The sequence below is a fragment of the Poecile atricapillus genome, chromosome 2, assembly GCF_030490865.1.
Source record: "Poecile atricapillus isolate bPoeAtr1 chromosome 2, bPoeAtr1.hap1, whole genome shotgun sequence".
Classification (NCBI taxonomy): domain Eukaryota; kingdom Metazoa; phylum Chordata; class Aves; order Passeriformes; family Paridae; genus Poecile; species Poecile atricapillus.
Window position 1 is genome coordinate 55,469,319 of NC_081250.1, and position 19,622 is coordinate 55,488,940.

Consider the following 19,622-nt stretch of genomic DNA (forward strand, 5'->3'; position numbering starts at 1 on the left):
TCCATAGAAGCAGGGCCACATCATTTGTATTCCATGTCAGTTGGAATAAAAATGACACATGACTATATATATCTGGCAGAGCTTTAAGTAGTAATAATAAAAAATTCTAATGATATAGCAATCTAACAGCCAAACAATCATCCATGATTTCTTTTTGGGAAACAACTCAATTTCCCTCCTCTCTATTAATTGTACTGAGCTGGTTCCAACTAGATCTCCTTAGAGAACTGCTCATTTAACTGGACTTTTTATAACAAAGTTAAGGTATTATACAGTACTTCTGCAGAATGAAGAGGGCACTCGGCTAGATAAAAACTGTTGCAAAAAAGCCCAACAATCCTAAAATCTGGTGTTTCTTAAGCAATTCCAGTGCTTATGGAAATTACTTAGTCCAGGTTTCCAGCATATTCATTTAGCTTTAGTATCCCATAGGGAAAATGATAGAAAGCTGAATTATTGTCATACCAATCTCTTAGCTATTTCACACAAGGTTGTGTAAGAAATACCAAGTGTTCTTCAGATGTGGGTGATTCTGCCTCTTGCTTCTTCACCTGGAGTGCAACATCCCTTACCTTTTTTCTCTTCATAGCAAATGCAGACCCAAAGCTGGTGATTGTTTTACTTGTGATCAGTCACAAGGAAGATCCTGGGACAGTCTTTTGCTAGAATATCATATTCTGTGTCCTTCACTCCTCCTGGTTGTTTGCAATGCAAATTGTAGGCTTTGTCTCCTGTAGTGCCATATCCATGGTAACCAAATGAAGGTAAGTTTGCATTACTTCCTTAGTAAAGTGTAATCCTTCCCCTGGTATATATGCCAAGAAGGCATACAAACTGAAAGGGACAGTAATATATTTCAAAAGGAAGCAACCAAAGCATCTTCTGCTTTTTCTTTTTTTCAATTTTTTCCCCCCTGTGTCAGTTATTGCTGCACTCACTCCTCCACCTTCTCTCTCCTATCTTGTCCTTCTCTATAATTCCCATTGTTAAAAGCTAGACTAGTTCTGATTTCTGCTTTCCCTTTGCCTAGAGGCTAAGCAAACAGTTACCAAGTCAAACTGCCAACTTAAACACTGTTTATTGGCAAAAGCCTTTCTTTGACCTTCTTGGTATCTTAAAAAAAACCATAAACAATACGGGTGGAAAGCCAAGCAGAGAATGCCAGTGCTTGTATTCCAATTTTTCAGACCTTGGGTCTCTGGTAGAGCAGAGGTGCACTAGCCTCCTATTATTCCACTATATTAATAACTGGATCAAGCCATACAGGTTAAAGTTATCATTTCCTTCGTAATGGCAAAATATTTTAGAAAGACTTTTTTTTTCCCCCCTGATCTGTAAGATATGACATAAAACATAATTGTTTTTCTCTTAATTTCTGGTTTTAATTCCAGATAAAAGAGCTTAATTCCAGATTTAAAGAGCTGCTTTTTTTTTTTTTCATAGCTTCATAGACTCTCTTTTGACTGGATAGATTTCTGAGCAAAGGAAACAGACTCAAACTGAATGTACTGCAAAATTATTGCTGTTGATACTGTTTCCAATGCTGTTTTGGTTTTCTGCTTTTGACTACCTCTGCACTGAATTTATGAACTTTCCCTTATGTATCTGGAAGGCTTAAAATGCAACCCTTTCCCTCTTCAGCACAGCCTCAGGCTGTTTGAATACAAGGAAGTACTTCTTTACTGTGTAGGTGATCAAGCACTGGAACAGATTGTCCAGAGAGGGTATGGACTCTCCCTCACTGGAGATACTCAAGAACCATCTCAGCACAAACCTGTGCCAGGTGTTCTAGGATGAGTCTGCTTGAGCAGGGAGGTTGGACCAGATGACCCACTGTGGTACATTCCAGCCCCACCCATGCTGTGATTCTGTGATTCTGTGAGACATCTGTAGCTATTGTTATTTACCTTTACGTAGTGTTCTCAATTAGAGTGGACTCATGTAATTAAAATGCAGCATGAAGATATTATTATATCTTATTATTTAGACTGAACAACACTGCTTGTCTCAACCAGCTTTATGACTTCTACTTTGAAAACAGCAGAACAAGTTGATATTATGGCCTCTGGACAGAAATTTTGCCAAAGGCTTCACAAGGGTAGAACCATCTCAAAATTTATATTTACCAGCCTATGAGAAGGCTTGAAGTGTTATTACAGCATTCACTACCTGTTATGCTTTCAGAAAAGCTTAATTTCCTGGAGTCACTCATCCTTGTGATTTTTCACATAGATGTTCCAGCAGTGCTTTGAATATCAAACTGAGTGTCCTTTGTTTCTGTCAAAGCAAATGGCAGGCATGCTGAAGGGACAAAATAAATTAAATCATCCTACAGCAGCTATGAGTCCAGTGTGCTTAACAATTTGGATATTGATGGGCAGGGAAAGGGGACCTCAGCTTCATTTAGCTGCCCAAAGTCAGATCCTAAAGCTAAAGACTGAAAAGGTTTTTGTCATCTCCTTTTGCTTCTGATTAAGACAGAGAGAAAACAGTAAGTTTTCAAGCAGTGATTTGCCCTAGTACATGGCAACTGAAAAGAAAGAATAATACAGACCAGAAAATATGACTATTTTGTGCCTCAGGGCACCTGGCTAGATGCACATTTCTTCTTGTTTACTGAAGCAGCCACTGGTAGATAGATATTGTGCTCTTTCCCTGATGGAACTGCTATAAGATGTCTGGTTAAATCAGAATGCAGAACACAACTGTGTCACATAAGTGACTCCACAGTAGGAGTATGAAGGAGATCTGCTGTTTTCCTCCCATTTTCTTTTTCAAGTGTTACCTAAAAGCAACAATTAATTCATAAATGATACAGAGTATGAACTCTATACTTCATAGAGTTGATAATGGAAGAATTTTCATCCTAGCTATGGGATCTGAAAAAAGCATATTTTTTTCCTATTCATACTTAAACATACTTAGTATTCTGTTGTCATGCCAAAACAGCCCAGTTACCAAAAATATACTCAAATACAGATGACATTGAGGTGCTGGAGCATGTTCAAAGAAGGGCAATGTCTCAGTTTTGAGACATTTAAGAGAGGACACTCTGTAATGAGTAGTCTCCTCTAAAAGGTTTCAACAATCCCCCGCCACCGATAGAAAATGAATACTAATAGCAGAAAGTGAAAAAAAACCCAAACAACCCAGAAGTTTATTAACAAGGCAAGGAAGAAAAGTAAATAACTAGTAAACACCAAATTATCAGAACTCACACACCTCCCCCCCACACACACAGAGGAAAAAAGACCCAAAAATGCCTGGAAAATGGGAAAAATGTAGAAGAAATATCCCTTCCCGACATGTGGTGCAAGATGGCACCAGCTTTCACTCTGAAGAAAGTGGAGCTTCCATGCAGGAGGTCCAGCGGAAGGTGAAAACCTGGTGGTTCTCTGGCATCAATCTCCTCTCCACAATTGCCACAGTGGGTGAGGCAGCTGGGCTGGAGCCTCTTGGTGTGCTTTTTGTCCCTGGCTGGTCTCCCCAAGGCTTGGGGTTGGAATGGGATGGCCCACTCTGGCCAGTCCTGCTTCTCCATTCTCAGAACAGCAGCTGTTTAGTTAACCTCAAGGCAACTGAAAGATTTCTATTGCAGCTCCTCCAAGACATGGAAGGGAAAACCTTTCTGCCTGGGCCAAGAAAACCAAGCTAACTAAGCAAAACCTAACCACACAGCACCACAGAATGTCTGGGCAAGGAAGCTTTGAAAATGCTCACCAAAGATCCCAAAGCTCCCCCCTTCCCTGGTCCAGCACACATCCAGTCAGAGGATCATGCAATAGACTATCATCATAAAACACTCCAAGACAGGCTAGAAAGCTGGTGAAGGGTCTAGAAAATATGTCCTATGAGAAGCAGCTGAGGGAACTGGGGTTGTTTATCCTGGAGAAGAGGAGGCTCAGGGGGGACTTAATTTCTCTCTACAACTACCTGAAAGAAAGTTGTAGTGAGGTAGGGCTTAGTCTCCTCTGCCATGGCTCAAGTGAAAGAATGAGAGGAAATGGCCTTAAGTTGCACTAGGGGAGGTTTTTATTAGATATTAGGGGAAAAAAGTTCACTGAGTGATTAGTCATTGAAATAAGTTTGTAGATGTAGTCACCATCTCTGAACGTGTTCTTCGGGGTATTGTTTAGGGGTCATTATGATGGTTCTACACTGATGGGTTCACTAGATGGTGTTGAAGGTGTCTTCCAACTTTGTTATTTTGTGATTCTGTACCAGGAAAGCAATTTTTTTTTCCACCCCAAACATTTGTAGTGTCTTTGCAACATATTTTGCCTCTGCTGTTACATCTGAGCTGTTGTGCATGACTGTGGCTGACCTAGACACTGATTTTTTTGTGTTTCATGCCAGGAAAGTCATAAAATCACTTCTCTTAAATGCAGTTCACCTCAGGAATGGGGTTTCCTCAGGTGGTAGTGGCATTGTCCCAGGTGATGCAGATCGTCTCAGCAAAGTGAAGACATTTCTTCTGTGGCAGCTGAACTGTGCCTTGAACCAGCACTCCCAAGGTCAGACAAGAAGCTTCCCAAATTCACTGAATAATGCAGCATTTTATAAGTCTTCCCTTTCAACACCATGTTCCCTGATACCGAGACATTTAAAAGCTGCTTTTGCAGGGCTTAATACATTTTTCTCTCTGAATGCCTTTAACATAGCCTGGTTTCTAGCTCTTCTCACCATCCCAGGAACCTTGATGTGATAAAAAATTGCATTGAAGGAACATTGCTTTTGTGGTTTGATGGAGCATTTTGCATGGTCTGAGGGCTTGCAGCTGGACAGCTATGTCAGTGCCATCACACTAAACTCAAATTTGGTTGCAAAGGCATCTGACCATTTGGGAAAGGTTTAATTTCTGAAAGGCATGAGAACTGATAAAAAACAAGATGCTCCAGCACTTGCTGTTTCAGAGGGCTTCAAAAGGACAGAAATCTTACCATTTAAAATGATACTACTGGCAAGACAGAGTGTAGAAATGAGGAACAAAGAGACACAGACCCCCTTATGCATCCAAAGGAGATCAATTTATTGTAGAAATCATGCCCCCTTTTGTACCTCTAATTTCCACCAGACATAACCAAAATTAACAGAAGAAGGGCACCCATTGGCTGCTCAGCTGCAGTGCTGCTGTCCACACATCCTATCACCCAGTCAGCTTCCCATTCATGTTCTGTCCACGTGTTCCGCCTCATAACTGCCTCTCACCCCCAGCCGACTTCCAACCATCCCACCTGCAGCTGTGCCTGTCCAACAGAGCCTTCTGGTGAGCATAAGCCTCAACAACCTTAACAGTTATAACCCCATGCAGAGTATTATTACATTTGTGTCACACACAGGAAACTGATGTGCAACAGAAAGAGGAGATTTTTCCATTTGGAGCTCATGTTTCCAGAGTATCAGCCCGAAGATTCATCCTTAAAAAATATCTTCCCACAATATCATCAGCAATAGAGCCTTCTACTGACAGACTCTAAAAACACTGATGTTTCACAATAAGTAAGTGCAGGAAATTTTTTCTTTGGTTTCCAGACTTGCTTTTTGGGATGGCATCAGACCCAGACCAATGGATTGTACTGATGACAAGCATTTGTGCTTTGCTCTTAGTTACTAATTTCATCTTTGTTTTTATTCTCAATGTTTCTTTCTTGCTCACAGAGGTTCTGGTGGAATCTTTGCCCTTGTTTGTAATTCCTATTTGTTGTGGTTTAACATAGCTTGGTTTTTAGCTAAGGAGAAACCCATCAGTGATCCTCTGTGAGGACTGCTAACAACTTCCACCAGGCCCAACAAAACCAATCAGCTGGCTAGGTCTGAGTATTGACACCCTGTTAAACCACTTAAGAAAGCTGAACACGCCTCTGTGAAATCACATTTGAAAATGAACAAAGCCTGGGGAAAACCTTCTTGTTTCTAGCTTTTGGAAAGGTAACTGGGAGCCTGCATGGCCCAGCCTTTGTTGTGTGGCCCAGTTATAGCTAGGCAGACATTGACAGTCTTGAAACAACTCTGTTGCTCTGTAGGTTAACAAAAAAAAAAAAAAATAGAGTATCTTTGTAAATTAATATTCCACATGTCAGAATTAGGTCTCTAAAGACTTGAGTGTAAAGACTTGTGATTGCTGCAGTCTTTCCATATCTTTTCACTGTGCTAATGAGAGTTGCAGCATTGAATCCTGGAGTAATAATGCAATGAAGCCACCTCCCGCTTTATCTTATGTCTAACTCAGCCGTGTTGTAGATCAGCCCTTCCCTCCCTCCGCTGTAATGGAAAGCAAGGCAGCTCCTTAAACTGATAGTCTGAGTGGCTTTGGTTGAACCTGCAGAGAAAGAAACTGCCTTTGATATTTCTCAGCAATGACTTAACTGTCTGTGAGCCATGTTTGTTTATCTTTGGGTTAAAAAACTGAACAGAAAGGTAGGAGAGCTGGGAACCATTTCTGGCTCTGCTGGAGGCTTCCTCTGTGCTTGGTAAAAAGGCAATAATCCTCCCTCTACACAAGAGCAGACAGTCTCCACAATTCAAACTATGCTGGAACTGTGTATTGGGATGCATTCATGCAGAATAAGAAAAGATTGTTTTCAATTCTTATTAGGACTGCTAGATACTTACAGAGTATTTATGGCTGCATATAATAACGGAATGGTTTGTGATTTCATTTTGCTTTTAGATTTAGTTATTAAAAAACCCTCAGACCACCAAAGGAAATTACTAGACACTTCTCACAGTATTTCCTATCCATTCCAAGTTTCACCAAAAAATGAAGTCATACTCTAGGGTCATTGATATAAGATGATTTGGCAATGGTCTTCCAGAGAGCTCTACTTTTATCTTTAGAGGACTACATGGAAGAAAATATCCATCACTGGTTGCATTCTTGTGTTCTGTAAGTTTGTGTTGCTTTATTATACAATTATTTCTCTTTTTTCTCCAGTAAGAAATATAGTCTCTTCAGTATTGAAGATTCTGGTAGGAAAATTGTGACCAATTGTGAAAATTCAGAACTAAATGTTCTACTTTGGCTGATTTGAACCAAAGATTGAGCTTTTTATTTTGTTGAACTACATCAAAAAGCTTTTTTTCATAACTGTTTCTTCTGAAACAACCTGTCTTTCTTATGACACAGTCCCTCATGAGAAATGTGTCTCACTGCTCCATTAATTTCCAGGCTATTCTTTGAAGATAGAATTTCCTATCATGTGTCTTGATCTCTTTCTGATCAAATAATCTTCTTTGTCATGGGAATTTCACAAGGCTGTGTGCCCCACAGTAGATATAACACACTGTACAAGAATGATTTACAGCTAAAATTGTGGTTACACATACTGTACCTACAACCCCGTAGGCAAAGTACCACTATAGAGAAATACAGTTTAACCTTAAACTTACTAAAAATTAATTGAATTTTGATCACCAAAACTGAGATTTTTTTTTAACTTTTGTCCAACTTTGGGATAAAAACAAAGCCTGTAAGACTGATATTTCCTGTGAATTCTTCAGTATGACTTCATACATTCACTGCTTTTAAAGTGTAAAAAAAAAGGAACATATGGAGACTTAGGAATGATATTTGGAAGTGAGATGAGGAGCAAAAAAACAAAATAACAGTAGTCTTATATTACAGTCATAGCAACATTTTTCAATATTAGAGTAAGACCAAGTCAGCACATTCATAGAATGGAGAGCTAGCTATTATTGCAAGTGTCACTACTAATAGCCATGCCACTATGCAAATATGGAACAGTTAAGAGCTATCATACAGCTTCCTCTTAAGTGATACACTGAAAAGGCTTTTGCTTCCATTCTACTCACTCCTGGCCCAGATAAGCTGATTGAATTATGTTCTTAGTAACATTTAAGTTCAGAAATGACAGACTCTATTCATGCAGAATGCTAAAATTTCATGGGTTTTGTCTTAAGCATAAACTCAAGATTTGAATCTCAACACTTAACAGAAGTCAATATATATTGAGGGGAAAGTAGGTGATACATACAGGAAACATGAACCTATGGCTCTGTTTTCCCACAAACCATCCTCATCCATGTCCTGAATGACCTGTGTTGTGCCTGCTCATTGGACTGCCTCCCTGACCTTGTCTCTCCTTAGGACAGACCAGATGTTCTTCTTGGGGGAATTTTAGGTGTTTTATTATTATTATTATTATTATTATTATTATTATTATTTTCTTTGTCTTTCTTCAGGGGTTTTTATCTTGAAGTCTACCAACTAGGGGGAATAAGCTGCGAGGCCAAGAGCAGAAAGGTAAGACAGAACATCAGAACATTATTAATCTTTTCTAATAGGGACTGCTTAACAATAAAATATCAAGCACCACAGATCTCAGTCTGGGCTGGGGGCAGCTATTGGGAGAATATGATACCATGGATAAGGTGTATATTTTTTTCTCTCAAGAGCCCTTTAACTGAAAAGTTCCAGGCTCACCTTTTTCACTGGCATGATTTAATTTTCTTCTGCTGAAGGAGTAGAGGTTTCTAGGATGGGTTTGCAATGTACTCTGGAAATTATGGTATTAGATTATTAGATGACTGCAACTCTGCTTGACCTAAATGCAAAACTTCTCACTTGTTCTTACCTACTTTCCTGATCTGTCGAACACAGGGAATTCAGAGAATTTTTTTTTTAATAAGAAAGGAACTAGAAGCTCAAGTCACCTCACAGTTCTTCACATCCACAGAAAAATATTTTGGAAACCCAAAATATTATTTATCAGTCTTTCCATATCTACAGTTTTGGTTTATTAGTTTCACAAGCAGAAGATGCAGTTAAACGATTTGTGATTTAAATTTGTCTCTTGTTAATAAGAGATTTCAAAGGCTAACATGTCCTATCTTCCAAGTATATGAGGCCACATTTTGGTTAGAAAAGGTATACTTAGATGTTCAGTGAAGAGTCACACTTAGTACCACAGGTGGTTTTAGAAGCATTTTTTATTTGTTTATGTTGACTAGGTTTTTCTGACAGATTTCTAAAGGGCATTATTTCCCTTAGTATCTTCCAGTTTGGTAATGAGATTCAGTGTTTCTAGTGTTGGGACCAAAATACTGACGCAGATCAGGAAACATAAATACCATGCTCTCCCCATAACTATTTCTATGATGTCTTGAATATGGAGAAAACAAACTCTAATAAATGTCAACCTCTCTAATGAGAAGCCTTTCATGGGAGTCTTCTCAGTAGAAAAAACGCTGGAGACTAACCATGAGTGAAATTACCTGTGAAATTGTCTGTGTTACAGACATGCAAACTTTGTCCAAGTCATGAGGTGGACATGGGGTCCGGAGCAATTTATTACCACTTAGCAGGTTTGATGGTTTAGTCTCTGTAGAAGTGCATTGGCATGCTCTTGCCCCCAGAAATATGGGACGATTCAACTTACTTTGGCCTACAACAAAAGCTAGTTAAGGTGTCACAGCCTGTGTTTGCCTGATTTTAGAGTACAGCCACACCAGCTACTTCCTCTTACCCAACTTGCAATAACCTATCATGTTCTGCCCATTTGATCTTTTGGTGACCTACTACTGCCTATATCACCTATAAACACAGCATCATTAAAGTCATCATCAAGTTCTTAACACCCTAGCCAGTGTTTCATTGTCCTAGGTTTTTATTTTGCAGCATTTGTATTCACTGAGTCCTGGCAATGTGAGATACTGAGGAAATCACAGCAGCAGCCAGCTTGGTATAATGTTCTCTGACAGAGAGGAGTACGTATGTGCTGCTAGGGGAAAAATTGTATTAATTCTCACTTTCTAATCTTATTTTTTACATTTCAAAGGATTTTATACCGAATTTACAGCTTCCGTTGGCACATGAGTAGGAAATAGTATACAACTAACAGTAGATTCTAATTCAAAATATGCTCAGTTTGCTGCTAGAAAGTCTGTTTTATGTTACTACACAAATTACAGGATGTCAGCAACATTTATGTTCTCGATTTGGATGGATATCCTTTTAGTGAATAAGCCAGAAGAAACTCATGTTAGAATTTACAAGCAGAAAAATAATCCTCTGAAAGGATGTTTTTTACCTTCTTTACTGAGACAATTTTGTTAAGTAGAAGAGAAAACTTTAAAAGTTTTTCTTCTCTATTTATTTTTATAGATAAAAAAGCCCCTAGCATTTATCTTATGGAATTCAGGTATCTTCTGCTGCTCTTAGGCAAATGTTACCCTAGCTTTCAGAAGATCAGCAAGTGTGTTATTTCAGTGTTAGAAGAGGAAGTTACAACTACAGGCACTGTATATTTTCACCTAATTTATTCTTATCTCATCCTTAAGAAATAATCAAATATATACCTTACAGCTCACAGGTGTAGCACACTGGGAGTCCACTAAACAGTGTCATAAGTTCTTGGACATATATTTCCTCCTGCAGAAACTCTTGCAAGTGTTCCTCATCTGTCACTACCCTCAAACATATTTAGTGCATGATGCTAAGCCCAGAGAAATCAATATTCACAAATATTCACAAAATTTTGAATATACTTGAAAAACTATTATGTACCAAAAAATTATACCTGTATATGTTGGAAAGAGAATATAAAGTTATATATTGGAATGAGAATATGAAGTAATATATTACAATTGTGGCTTTTTTATTAAAAAAACAGGGATTGAAATTGATTTTAATAAAATTTACTCTATATATATATATATATCTTCAATGGTTCTGCAGCACACGGCAGAACCCAATTCATAGTGCCTACTTTTAAATACAGGGGCTTACAGTGTACTGCTACTGATTCATAAAATGTAAAGGTACTTATTTTCCCTTTCTTATTGACATGTATTGCATTATTCTATGACTAAACTATACTTTGTGCTTCCCACAGTGATATTGTTTGGCAACTTTGTCACTCACACTGAATTTTTTCCTTATTTCATTTAATCAGTATTTTGGTCTTTTCTTTAGTTTGACAGATTTCTGTTTTGAGGAGAAAATGTAAGAAAAATAAATTATTTTTAGTTCTTCTTTGCAGTTTCCTTCTCCCAAACTTATATCAACAGTGTTAGTTAAAAAATCTGCATATCCCTCTAGGCCTGTGTAATATGTGAGCTGATGGATAACTTGCAATAGTCAAAAAATTAACAATGCAATGCTTCCACTCTATATAAACATTTGCTATTGATCTTGATAGTTTATTTTGGGAATGTTAAAACCTGTTGACAAAGACTACCATGGTGTGGGATATTCCTTTACGGTGTGAGGGCTCTGAAAAGCAGTTATTTCTCTACAGATTAGCAAATATAGACACAATAAAGTGAAGAACAGAATCATTCTCAGCTGCCACTCGTACTTCTGCAACTCATTGTGCCTTGTCTCTCCAAAATTTTGTTATGAGCAATTATATCTTTTGAAGTAGGTGGCTAGAGAAACCATACTCCATAAAGGTTCCCCAAAGATTCACCATCTGTCAAAAGTGAGCCACTCTGCCACCTTTATAATTAACTGGTACCTTACACCTACATTCTCACACCTACTGTAACATACTGTTCTTGAAAATAAGTGTATTGCCTCACTCATATCAACTCCTCTTCTAAGACATTGCTATTATGTATCATAATAAACCAAGGCAAAATGCAAATGTTTACTCTAGGAAAAAATAATAATGACATCCCAGAGAAGTACGTAAGTAAACACATTTCATGGTTGCTTTTTTACCAACCAGGTCCCTGGTAGAGTTTTCCAGTTATGTCAAGCTGCAAGAATCTCAGCTTTTCCCACATGCTCACGCTCACTGGCCCATCCCAAAGGTTAGTTATATCTACAAACTACCAGCAAGGAATACAAGTTATTAGTCTGTCAAGAGATCAACAAATGTGAGTACAATTTTAAATAAGCAATCAAGGTCCTCATCTGTAAAAAGCATGTACTGGTTTATTTGAACAAGATAAAAATAATCTTCTCAGTAATAGTTATCTGATCTCAAGTGAATTTTTAAAAAATCAAAACCTACCTGAAGCTACAGTGGGCTTTGGATCCTCTGGAAAGTAAAAAGCTGTGAGACCTCATGGCAGCTGCAGCATGCCTTGTCTGTGTGTGTCTAGAGCAAAGACAGCCTGCAGAACTGTGAACCTACACCTTTTATTAATGCTCTACTTGCCAAGCTATCTAGATTATTATGGGGAGAGAAACATATATTAATCTTTTAGCAACATGACACAAAATGCAAAGTGACTACTTCCACTTCAGCAGTATTCCCCACAAGAGGGGAAAAGAAGGGAAGATAATTATTGAAAACAAGACCATATGATAGCTAGATAATCTGCAAGATAAAAATGGCACCAAGATAGTGATGTAAATAATTTTGATGTTTCCACCACAGCATCACTGAATGGCTAATGCTCTGGGAAAAGGATCCAGTGGAGATTCTGCTTAATCTGGGGTTTGGTAGAGAAGAACCTGATGTGCGCACAAAAATCCCTCCTCGGTTCCTCAGTGGTGTTTCTGTAGCAAAAGGATTTGATGTCCAAGCCTTTTTGGAAACTCAGAAGAAGCAAATGGACACTGAGAAGCCAAACTTATGTGGTAAGGAGAATTATTTTGGCAAAAGGAGAAGTTTTAGCCATAAATAGTGTGGGAACTGAGAGAGTAGAGAAGAAGAGGCTTATGAAAGAATATTAATGAAAAAGAGATCTATTAGGAGACATTGAGGAACCTCATGCAGCCCTTCGTGGCAATGATACTTCCTGATAGGGCTGAACTACTGTTTAGCTCTACTCAGCTATGGACTCTGATTTACGTGCTGAAGTTACCGGCTTGTGGCATTTTAAAACAAAACTGCATGTCCTCTGTAAGACTTACCCCTATTGCCACAACCAGAGATAGGCCTTGGTGTTGCAGAGGCTGCAGAATTAAACGTGTCCATTGACTCAGCCACTTCACCAGCAGTATATTATGTATATAATATGTACCGACCATCACTGGTGATGTAAGTCAGTAGAGAAGATACGGAACTCAGCCAGGCCAGACGTGGACCTATGTTCCCTTTTACCCTTGGCAGATTCCTCTCATAGGGCAGATAACAAGATACTAACTTTCCATGACTAGAGGTGCCAGAGCTTGTGCATTAGACCCTAACTAGAACCTAACAGTTTTGTGGCTCAAATATGTGCTAGGGGTAGATTATGATCATATTTTAAATACAACAAATTCCTTCTTCAAAATTGCACCATTTAAAGCACACAGTCTTGATTTTTATTAATTTAGATGCTTTTAGTTCTTGTTTTGTGTATTTTGCTATTGAGAAATGAATACAAGATCTTCATCCTTAAGATATATCTGCATTAAAATAGTATTGTTAATCCTCTGGTATATCATCCATCTGAAAAGTCCCTTTTTGACATCATATTCCCACAAGTTGAGGCACAGGATAGCCAGATGGCTCTTGAAATCTTCTGTTTACTGAAGATGCTCAGTGAAGCAGGATCTCTCACACAGCTCATGTATTGTTGTATACAAATGCACCAAGCAAGAAGGATGGATTGAGAACTGAAAGTGAAATGTCAAAGTATTGTGAAAAATGTGTTCCTCCCTGCTCCCCCCCAGCCCCTCTCCTTTTATAGCAAGGCCTATGCACACATTTCAATATTTACAGCAAATTGACATATCAAAGAGGTTTCTCAGCTCTCACTTTATTTCTCTCCTTAGAGAGAGGAAGAGAGGGATCTGAGCTATCGGGATGGAGATGTATTTGATAAGACTCTTAAATGGATGAGAAATTTGTTGGATAGATGCATCCAGAGGGTAGTAGTCAATGGCTCAGAGTCCAAATGGATTCTGGGATCCAGTGCACCTTCAGTAAATTTGCAGATGACACCAAGCTGGGTGGTGCAGTTGAAGAACAGGATGTCATCCAGGGGAACCTGGACAAACTCGAAAAGTGGTCCTATGGGAATCTTATAGTGTTGAATAAAACCAAGTGCAAGATGCTGCCTCTGGGTCAGGCTGGCGGATGAACAGATTGAGAGCAGCCCTGCCAAGGAAGAATTGGGGGTGTTGATGGATGAGAGGCTGGACAGGACCCAAGAATGTGTGCTTGCATCCCACAGAGCCAAATGTGTCTTTGGCTGCATCAAATCAAGCATGGCCAGCAGGGTGTGGGAAGCGATTCTGCCCCTCTGCTTTGCTTTAGTGAGATCCCGTCTGGAGTGCTGCATCCAGCTCTGGGATCCCCAAGCCAGAAAGGACCTGTTAGAGTGTGTCCAAAGGAGAGCTACCAAGATGATTAGAGGGATGGAGCTTTTAGGAAGATAAGAGAAAATGCTGTGATAAAAGCTAAGAGAGTTGGGATTGTTCAGGCTGAAGAAGAGAAGGCTTCAAAATTACCTAATTGCTGCCTTCCCTTCAGTACCTGAAGACAGTGACAAGAAGGCTCTTTTTTATAAGAGCATTTAGTGATAGGATAAGGGAGAATGTCTGCAAACGAAAAGAGAATAGCTTTAGATTAGATATTAGGAAGAAACCCTTTACTGTGGCATTGGTGAGGCACTCAAACAAGTTGCCTTGTAAAATTGTGGATGCCCCATCCCTGGAAGTCTTCCAGGCCAGATCAGATGGAGTGCTGAGCAACCTGCTGTGCTGCACTGAAAGATGTCCCTGCCCAGGGCAGGAGAGTTGGAATTAGATAGTCCTTAAGGTTTCTTCCAACCCAAGGCATTCTATGATCCTCTTATGGTGGATGGAGACTTAGAGAAGTAGAAGGGAATGAGAGCAGAGAAAAAGACTTTGAGGGAAGGAGTTTGCATAGTGTGGTAGACAGTCAGTAACCAAGGCGTAATTTAACGATTTGTCCTGTAGTCATTCTCAGTGTACAGAATTGTACAACTACAAATATTTTGTACAGTCTTCTACAGTCCCTGTAATGACAATGAGAAGAATTTTGAATGTCTCCAGAAAAATAATGTTTTCTGAAAATTAAGTAGAAGGTTGTGCTGCTTTTGCATTAATTGATTTGTGGTGAAGATGGAAAAAGTCAGCCATGGAAGTGATTCTCTGTGAGGAGCTGCTAGCAGCTTTCTCTGTGCCTGGCAAAACCAATCACTGGCTAGCTCTGAGAATTAGAAGCCAATTAGAAGCTGATAACGCCTCTATTATAACATATTTAAGAATGAAAAACCATGGTAAGCTCTCTTGCTTCCTGATCTCTAAAAGGAGGTGGGGGGCCAGCTGGGCCCCCTTTCTGGAGGGGCTACTGGACCTCATCCCGGTGCAGCTCCATGCTGCCAGGGGCCATCCCAGCACCGCAAGCAGCCATGCAGCCGAGGCAGCACCGCGTGGCCGTGGTTGTGTCAGCATGGTTCACAATGGACTTTACTTGCTTAGCCACTTTTAACCAGCCCTGCTGCGGACTGAGAGGTAAAAGCAGCAGCAGCAGCTTTTCTTTTTTCAGCATCCCGCATGAAGAAAAGGCACAGAGTGGAGCCGGCAGCTGGCGCGGTTTGTGCAGTGCTGGCAGAGACCAAGTGACCAACAGAGAGAGAAGCACAGCAAGCCATTCCCCGATCGCAGAGCCTGGACAAGGTTAACCTTTCAGCTCTGCAGAGCTCCGTAAAAACTGATAGAACTGATAGAACTCCAATTGGTAGAACTTGGGAACAAATGAACCTATGAACACCAGTTCTCTCCTGAGTCAGGAAAAATGCAAAGGTGAGGACACGTGAGGAGAACAATATGGTAACACTAAGGCTGGTGCAATGGGGAGAGGAGGAGGAACTTTGAGAGTCAGAGCTGAGATTTTTCTGCAAGCCATGGTGAGGGCTATAATACAACACACTGTTCCCCTGTAATTCATGAAGTGCACGGGGGGATGCATCATTCACCTGCAGCCCATGAGAAAAGGCACTCGTGCTGGAGTGTGTGGATGCTGAAAAGCTGTGATCTGGTGAGAGGCTTGCACAGAGAGAGAGAGAGATAATCCCTGCTTTGAGAAACAAAGAGGCCCCTTGCTTTTATACTCTAGATCAGCTCATCCTTAAAAACTGCACCCCATAAGCTAGATGGCTCATGAAAAGCAATTGTGGGAAGACTGTAAGCCGTGGGAGGGACTCCATATTGCATGCAGTTTCCAGGTGGACTGTTAGCTGTGACAATTAAAACCAGGATGGAAAAGTTCACAGGGAACTGTTTCCCATAGGAAGGGCACCATGGCATAGCAAAAGCGATTCCTCTCCCTAAGTGAACTGAAGAAAGATTTTAGAAGTGACAAACTGGCTAAAAATACCATGTTTTGTCTCCCTGTACTGTGGAGGAAAGAAGGCTGGGGTGGGGGGTGGGGAAAGCATTCTAATGATTTATTTTTTGTTCTCATTATCCTCTTTTAATTCTGATAACAAGTTTTTCTTTATACGTTTTAAAGTTTTAAGCCTGTTTTGCCCTTAAACTGTTTTTCTCCTAATACTTATCTCACCTTATGAATTTTCTTTACCCCTCTGCTTAATTATAGCAGAGGAAAATGAACAAATTATTTTTGTGAGTACACTGGCATTTGGCCAGCATCAACCCGTCACAAAGGTTCAGGTCTAGAGATGTTCTACAGCATTTACCTTTCTATGAAAAATTTAGGGAATTCCAGAGTCCTTAATGTTGGAGAATGCCAGAATAAATACCAGAATAAGGTAGACCATGTGCCACTTCTGGAGATCTAAGACTATTGAAACGCTGATTCCAGGGATGGTGGTGTTGGATGAATTCAGTTATTGTTACCCTGTTTGCTTTACTATCACTGGGCCATTTCAATGTTAAAGCATTCTGAATGTCTCTCATTTGCTTCTAAGAAGAAATGGAAGAAATTGCATAATATAATATATATGCATATATATGCATAATATAATAGTGAATACTTGAAAGGTTTTCTCATTTTACATTTACAAGTCAGTTTACTTCTTCATATTCTCTGAGTCAGCAAAGAAAGTTGATTTAGTATGATATGTGTTACTCTGAAAAGGGAAGAGATAAGGAGAAAGATTATAGATAAAACATGGAAGACAAGAAACCTTTCCTGGAGGAAAAAGGGAGAGGGAGGTGAGAGACTAAGGACTTCCATAGTAAAGTGATACCTCTCCATTTTCATATTTCATTCATTTCCTATTGCAGTCCTTCTTTGTTTTTGTCAGGCTCTTCCAGGAATATAATTTTCTAGGCCTCCTTCACTGCTGGTTGGATTTTTTAAATAACATGGATTGCTATAGAGTTACTAATTTTACCCTCACTCAGTGCTGTTTCCTCAGCATTGTCAGAGTTTTTAAGAGATTCAGTTAAAAAAAAAAAAAAAAAGTGTACTTTCAGAAACATCAGTCACCCTTTTAATTTCTCAGCCAGATCCAAAGGAATTACTATCCCTATCATTTGATGAAAATTTTACTGACCTCATTAAATATGAGAATATCAACTTCCTAACTGAAGAAATAGTTACTTAACTGTCAAAAATTTTAAGTGAAAAGTGATTATATTTCTGGATATATTGATCCCCAAGTTCTTTGAAAACTTCAAGTTTCTGAACATCTTAGTGCAGAAACATTGAAATGTTTCAATCTGATGCTTAATAATAAAAAAACCCAAGCCACCATATTTCAGTACCACCTTTCTGTAATGCCGTATCTAAATTTACTTCGGGTTTTGTGTCTTCTTTCTGTATATTTTTCATTCTCATTTCTGTGTGTCTTGGCTGCTGCATGCCCCTCACTGGAACAGTTCAAGTCTCACTACTCTCTGTGAGCTGAGTATATTGGGTATCTTTCCCCATGACACATTGCTATCCTGTGACTACCACAGGTTAGTTAGAACAGAGGAAATATGTGTCATCCACTCCTAAAAGAGGAAGGAAATGTAAATTGATAAATGCAGCCTCTGAAGCACAGCTTTGATTCAAGCAAAGGCAGTATTGCCAAAACTTGAGTTGAAACAATCTAGAAAAACCAATATATTTTAATATATGTCAAAGTAGACAATGCTGAAATGTCATTTTTAGTTCCCCTGAGAAAACCCTGAACAACTTCAGATGTCTTGATTTTCCCATTGAAAAGATAGATTTTTTTTTTATTATTTTTTTTTTAATTCTGCCATTTGCTATGAAAAAAAAAAACTTTGAAAAAAACTTTGAAAAAAAGTTTGAAAATTTTTTCTTGGCTCTGGAAATTTTGGGCCTACTGAAGACTTTCCAAATCTTTCACACAGATAATTACATCAGACTATGTAATCCCAGGTTTAGGGAAGGAGGAACAAAACTGTAAGTTTCTCCTCCTAAATTATAAAATGGTTGCTCATAAAATCATTAGAAACTCTATAAAATATACAGATGCTATTCTAGATTGATTGATCCTATTTACAGCATGATCACTTGCTTTTTTGGCTGAAGATTCTAGTGAAAATGAATCCATATTTATGTCATTTAATATGTTATCTGCATTACAAATTTAGACTGTTTTGCAGGGATTAAAGAGACCTTTTTAGCCTCTTGCTCATTTGAGACACAATACTTGGAACATACCTAGAAATTAAAGGAGAGAAATAGTCCATGAAACAAGGCTATTCTGACATAATTTCTTCATGACCTGAGTATTTATTACGCTGCACATGAGTGAGGTGTTTATTTTTATGTCATTTATTTATAATTTATCTTGTTAATTTTGCTCTTTAGGTGTCTCAAGATCTTTGAATTAATTTACGAAATCTAAGCAGCGGGTAAAAAAAATTCAAATTGCTCTGGTTCAAATCAAAGAATGACTGGACTGCTGTGCCACAGTCAGTCAAAGGAGATTAGCACTTGGCATGTTTATGCTGTGATGTAGTGGGATACAGATGAAATATTGAGAATAAAATATGGTTTATATGGAGAGCATGCAGTAATACAATGGATGTACAAATCAAAAATTATTTTCTCTGAGACCCTAACACAAATGGAAAGTATACAATACTGTGGAACATGTAGTGTTGATCAGATCAGATCGATCAGATAACTCTGCTAAACAGCATCAAGTGAAACCTTTTTTTAAAAAGTGACCAAGTTTTCTTCCAGTGTTAAAATGTAGGCAGGGGAAAATACAGAAAGAAGTATTCTTGAAATACAGAAACTATCAGGAATCACATGTCACGGTGTTTGTCCTCGGTGGACCAACCCATATCCATGTTAAATATCCCCTCATTGACTAATTGTCAGTGAAGCAGCTTTACCAACAGCCTGCATGCCAACTGCATAGAGAAAACGTGGCTGCTCTCTGAGTGAAACAACAGCCAAGAAAGTTAGCATTTTGCCATCTACTGTCCTCAATGAATCTTTCAAGGAAGTAGAAGCTCTGGTGACATATTTGTTGCCTCAGGGGATAGGTACTGACACAACATGCAAGCAAATGTGTTGTGTTGTACTGTATAAATAGCTTCCTAGTACTGTAGTGATGGAGCTCTCCAAGATACCTTAGATAAAACATTATTGGCCCAACTATATGTATTATATCATGGAAAAAATGCCCTGGAAATAACAGGAGGTTAGCACAATGAAAAAAAATTGGGAACTTCTATGCAACATCATCTATGAGTTTCTGGGGAATAATTGTTTTGCTTTGTACTCCTATGAAAACGAGAACATAGCTTTTATTGTGAATTT

General features: G+C 38.9%; 1 protein-coding gene across 1 annotated transcript in view; it reads left to right on the top strand.

Moving 5' to 3' along the window:
- Window positions 1–3,259: 3,259 nt before the first annotated feature.
- The window catches only part of ITPRID1 (ITPR interacting domain containing 1), a 47,822-nt gene continuing 31,459 nt past the window's right edge, over window positions 3,260–19,622 (top strand). Inside the window, 3 exon segments of the mRNA XM_058831103.1 lie at window positions 3,260–3,376; window positions 11,702–11,775; window positions 12,348–12,550. Of these exon segments, the coding sequence (XP_058687086.1) occupies window positions 3,260–3,376; window positions 11,702–11,775; window positions 12,348–12,550 (394 nt within the window).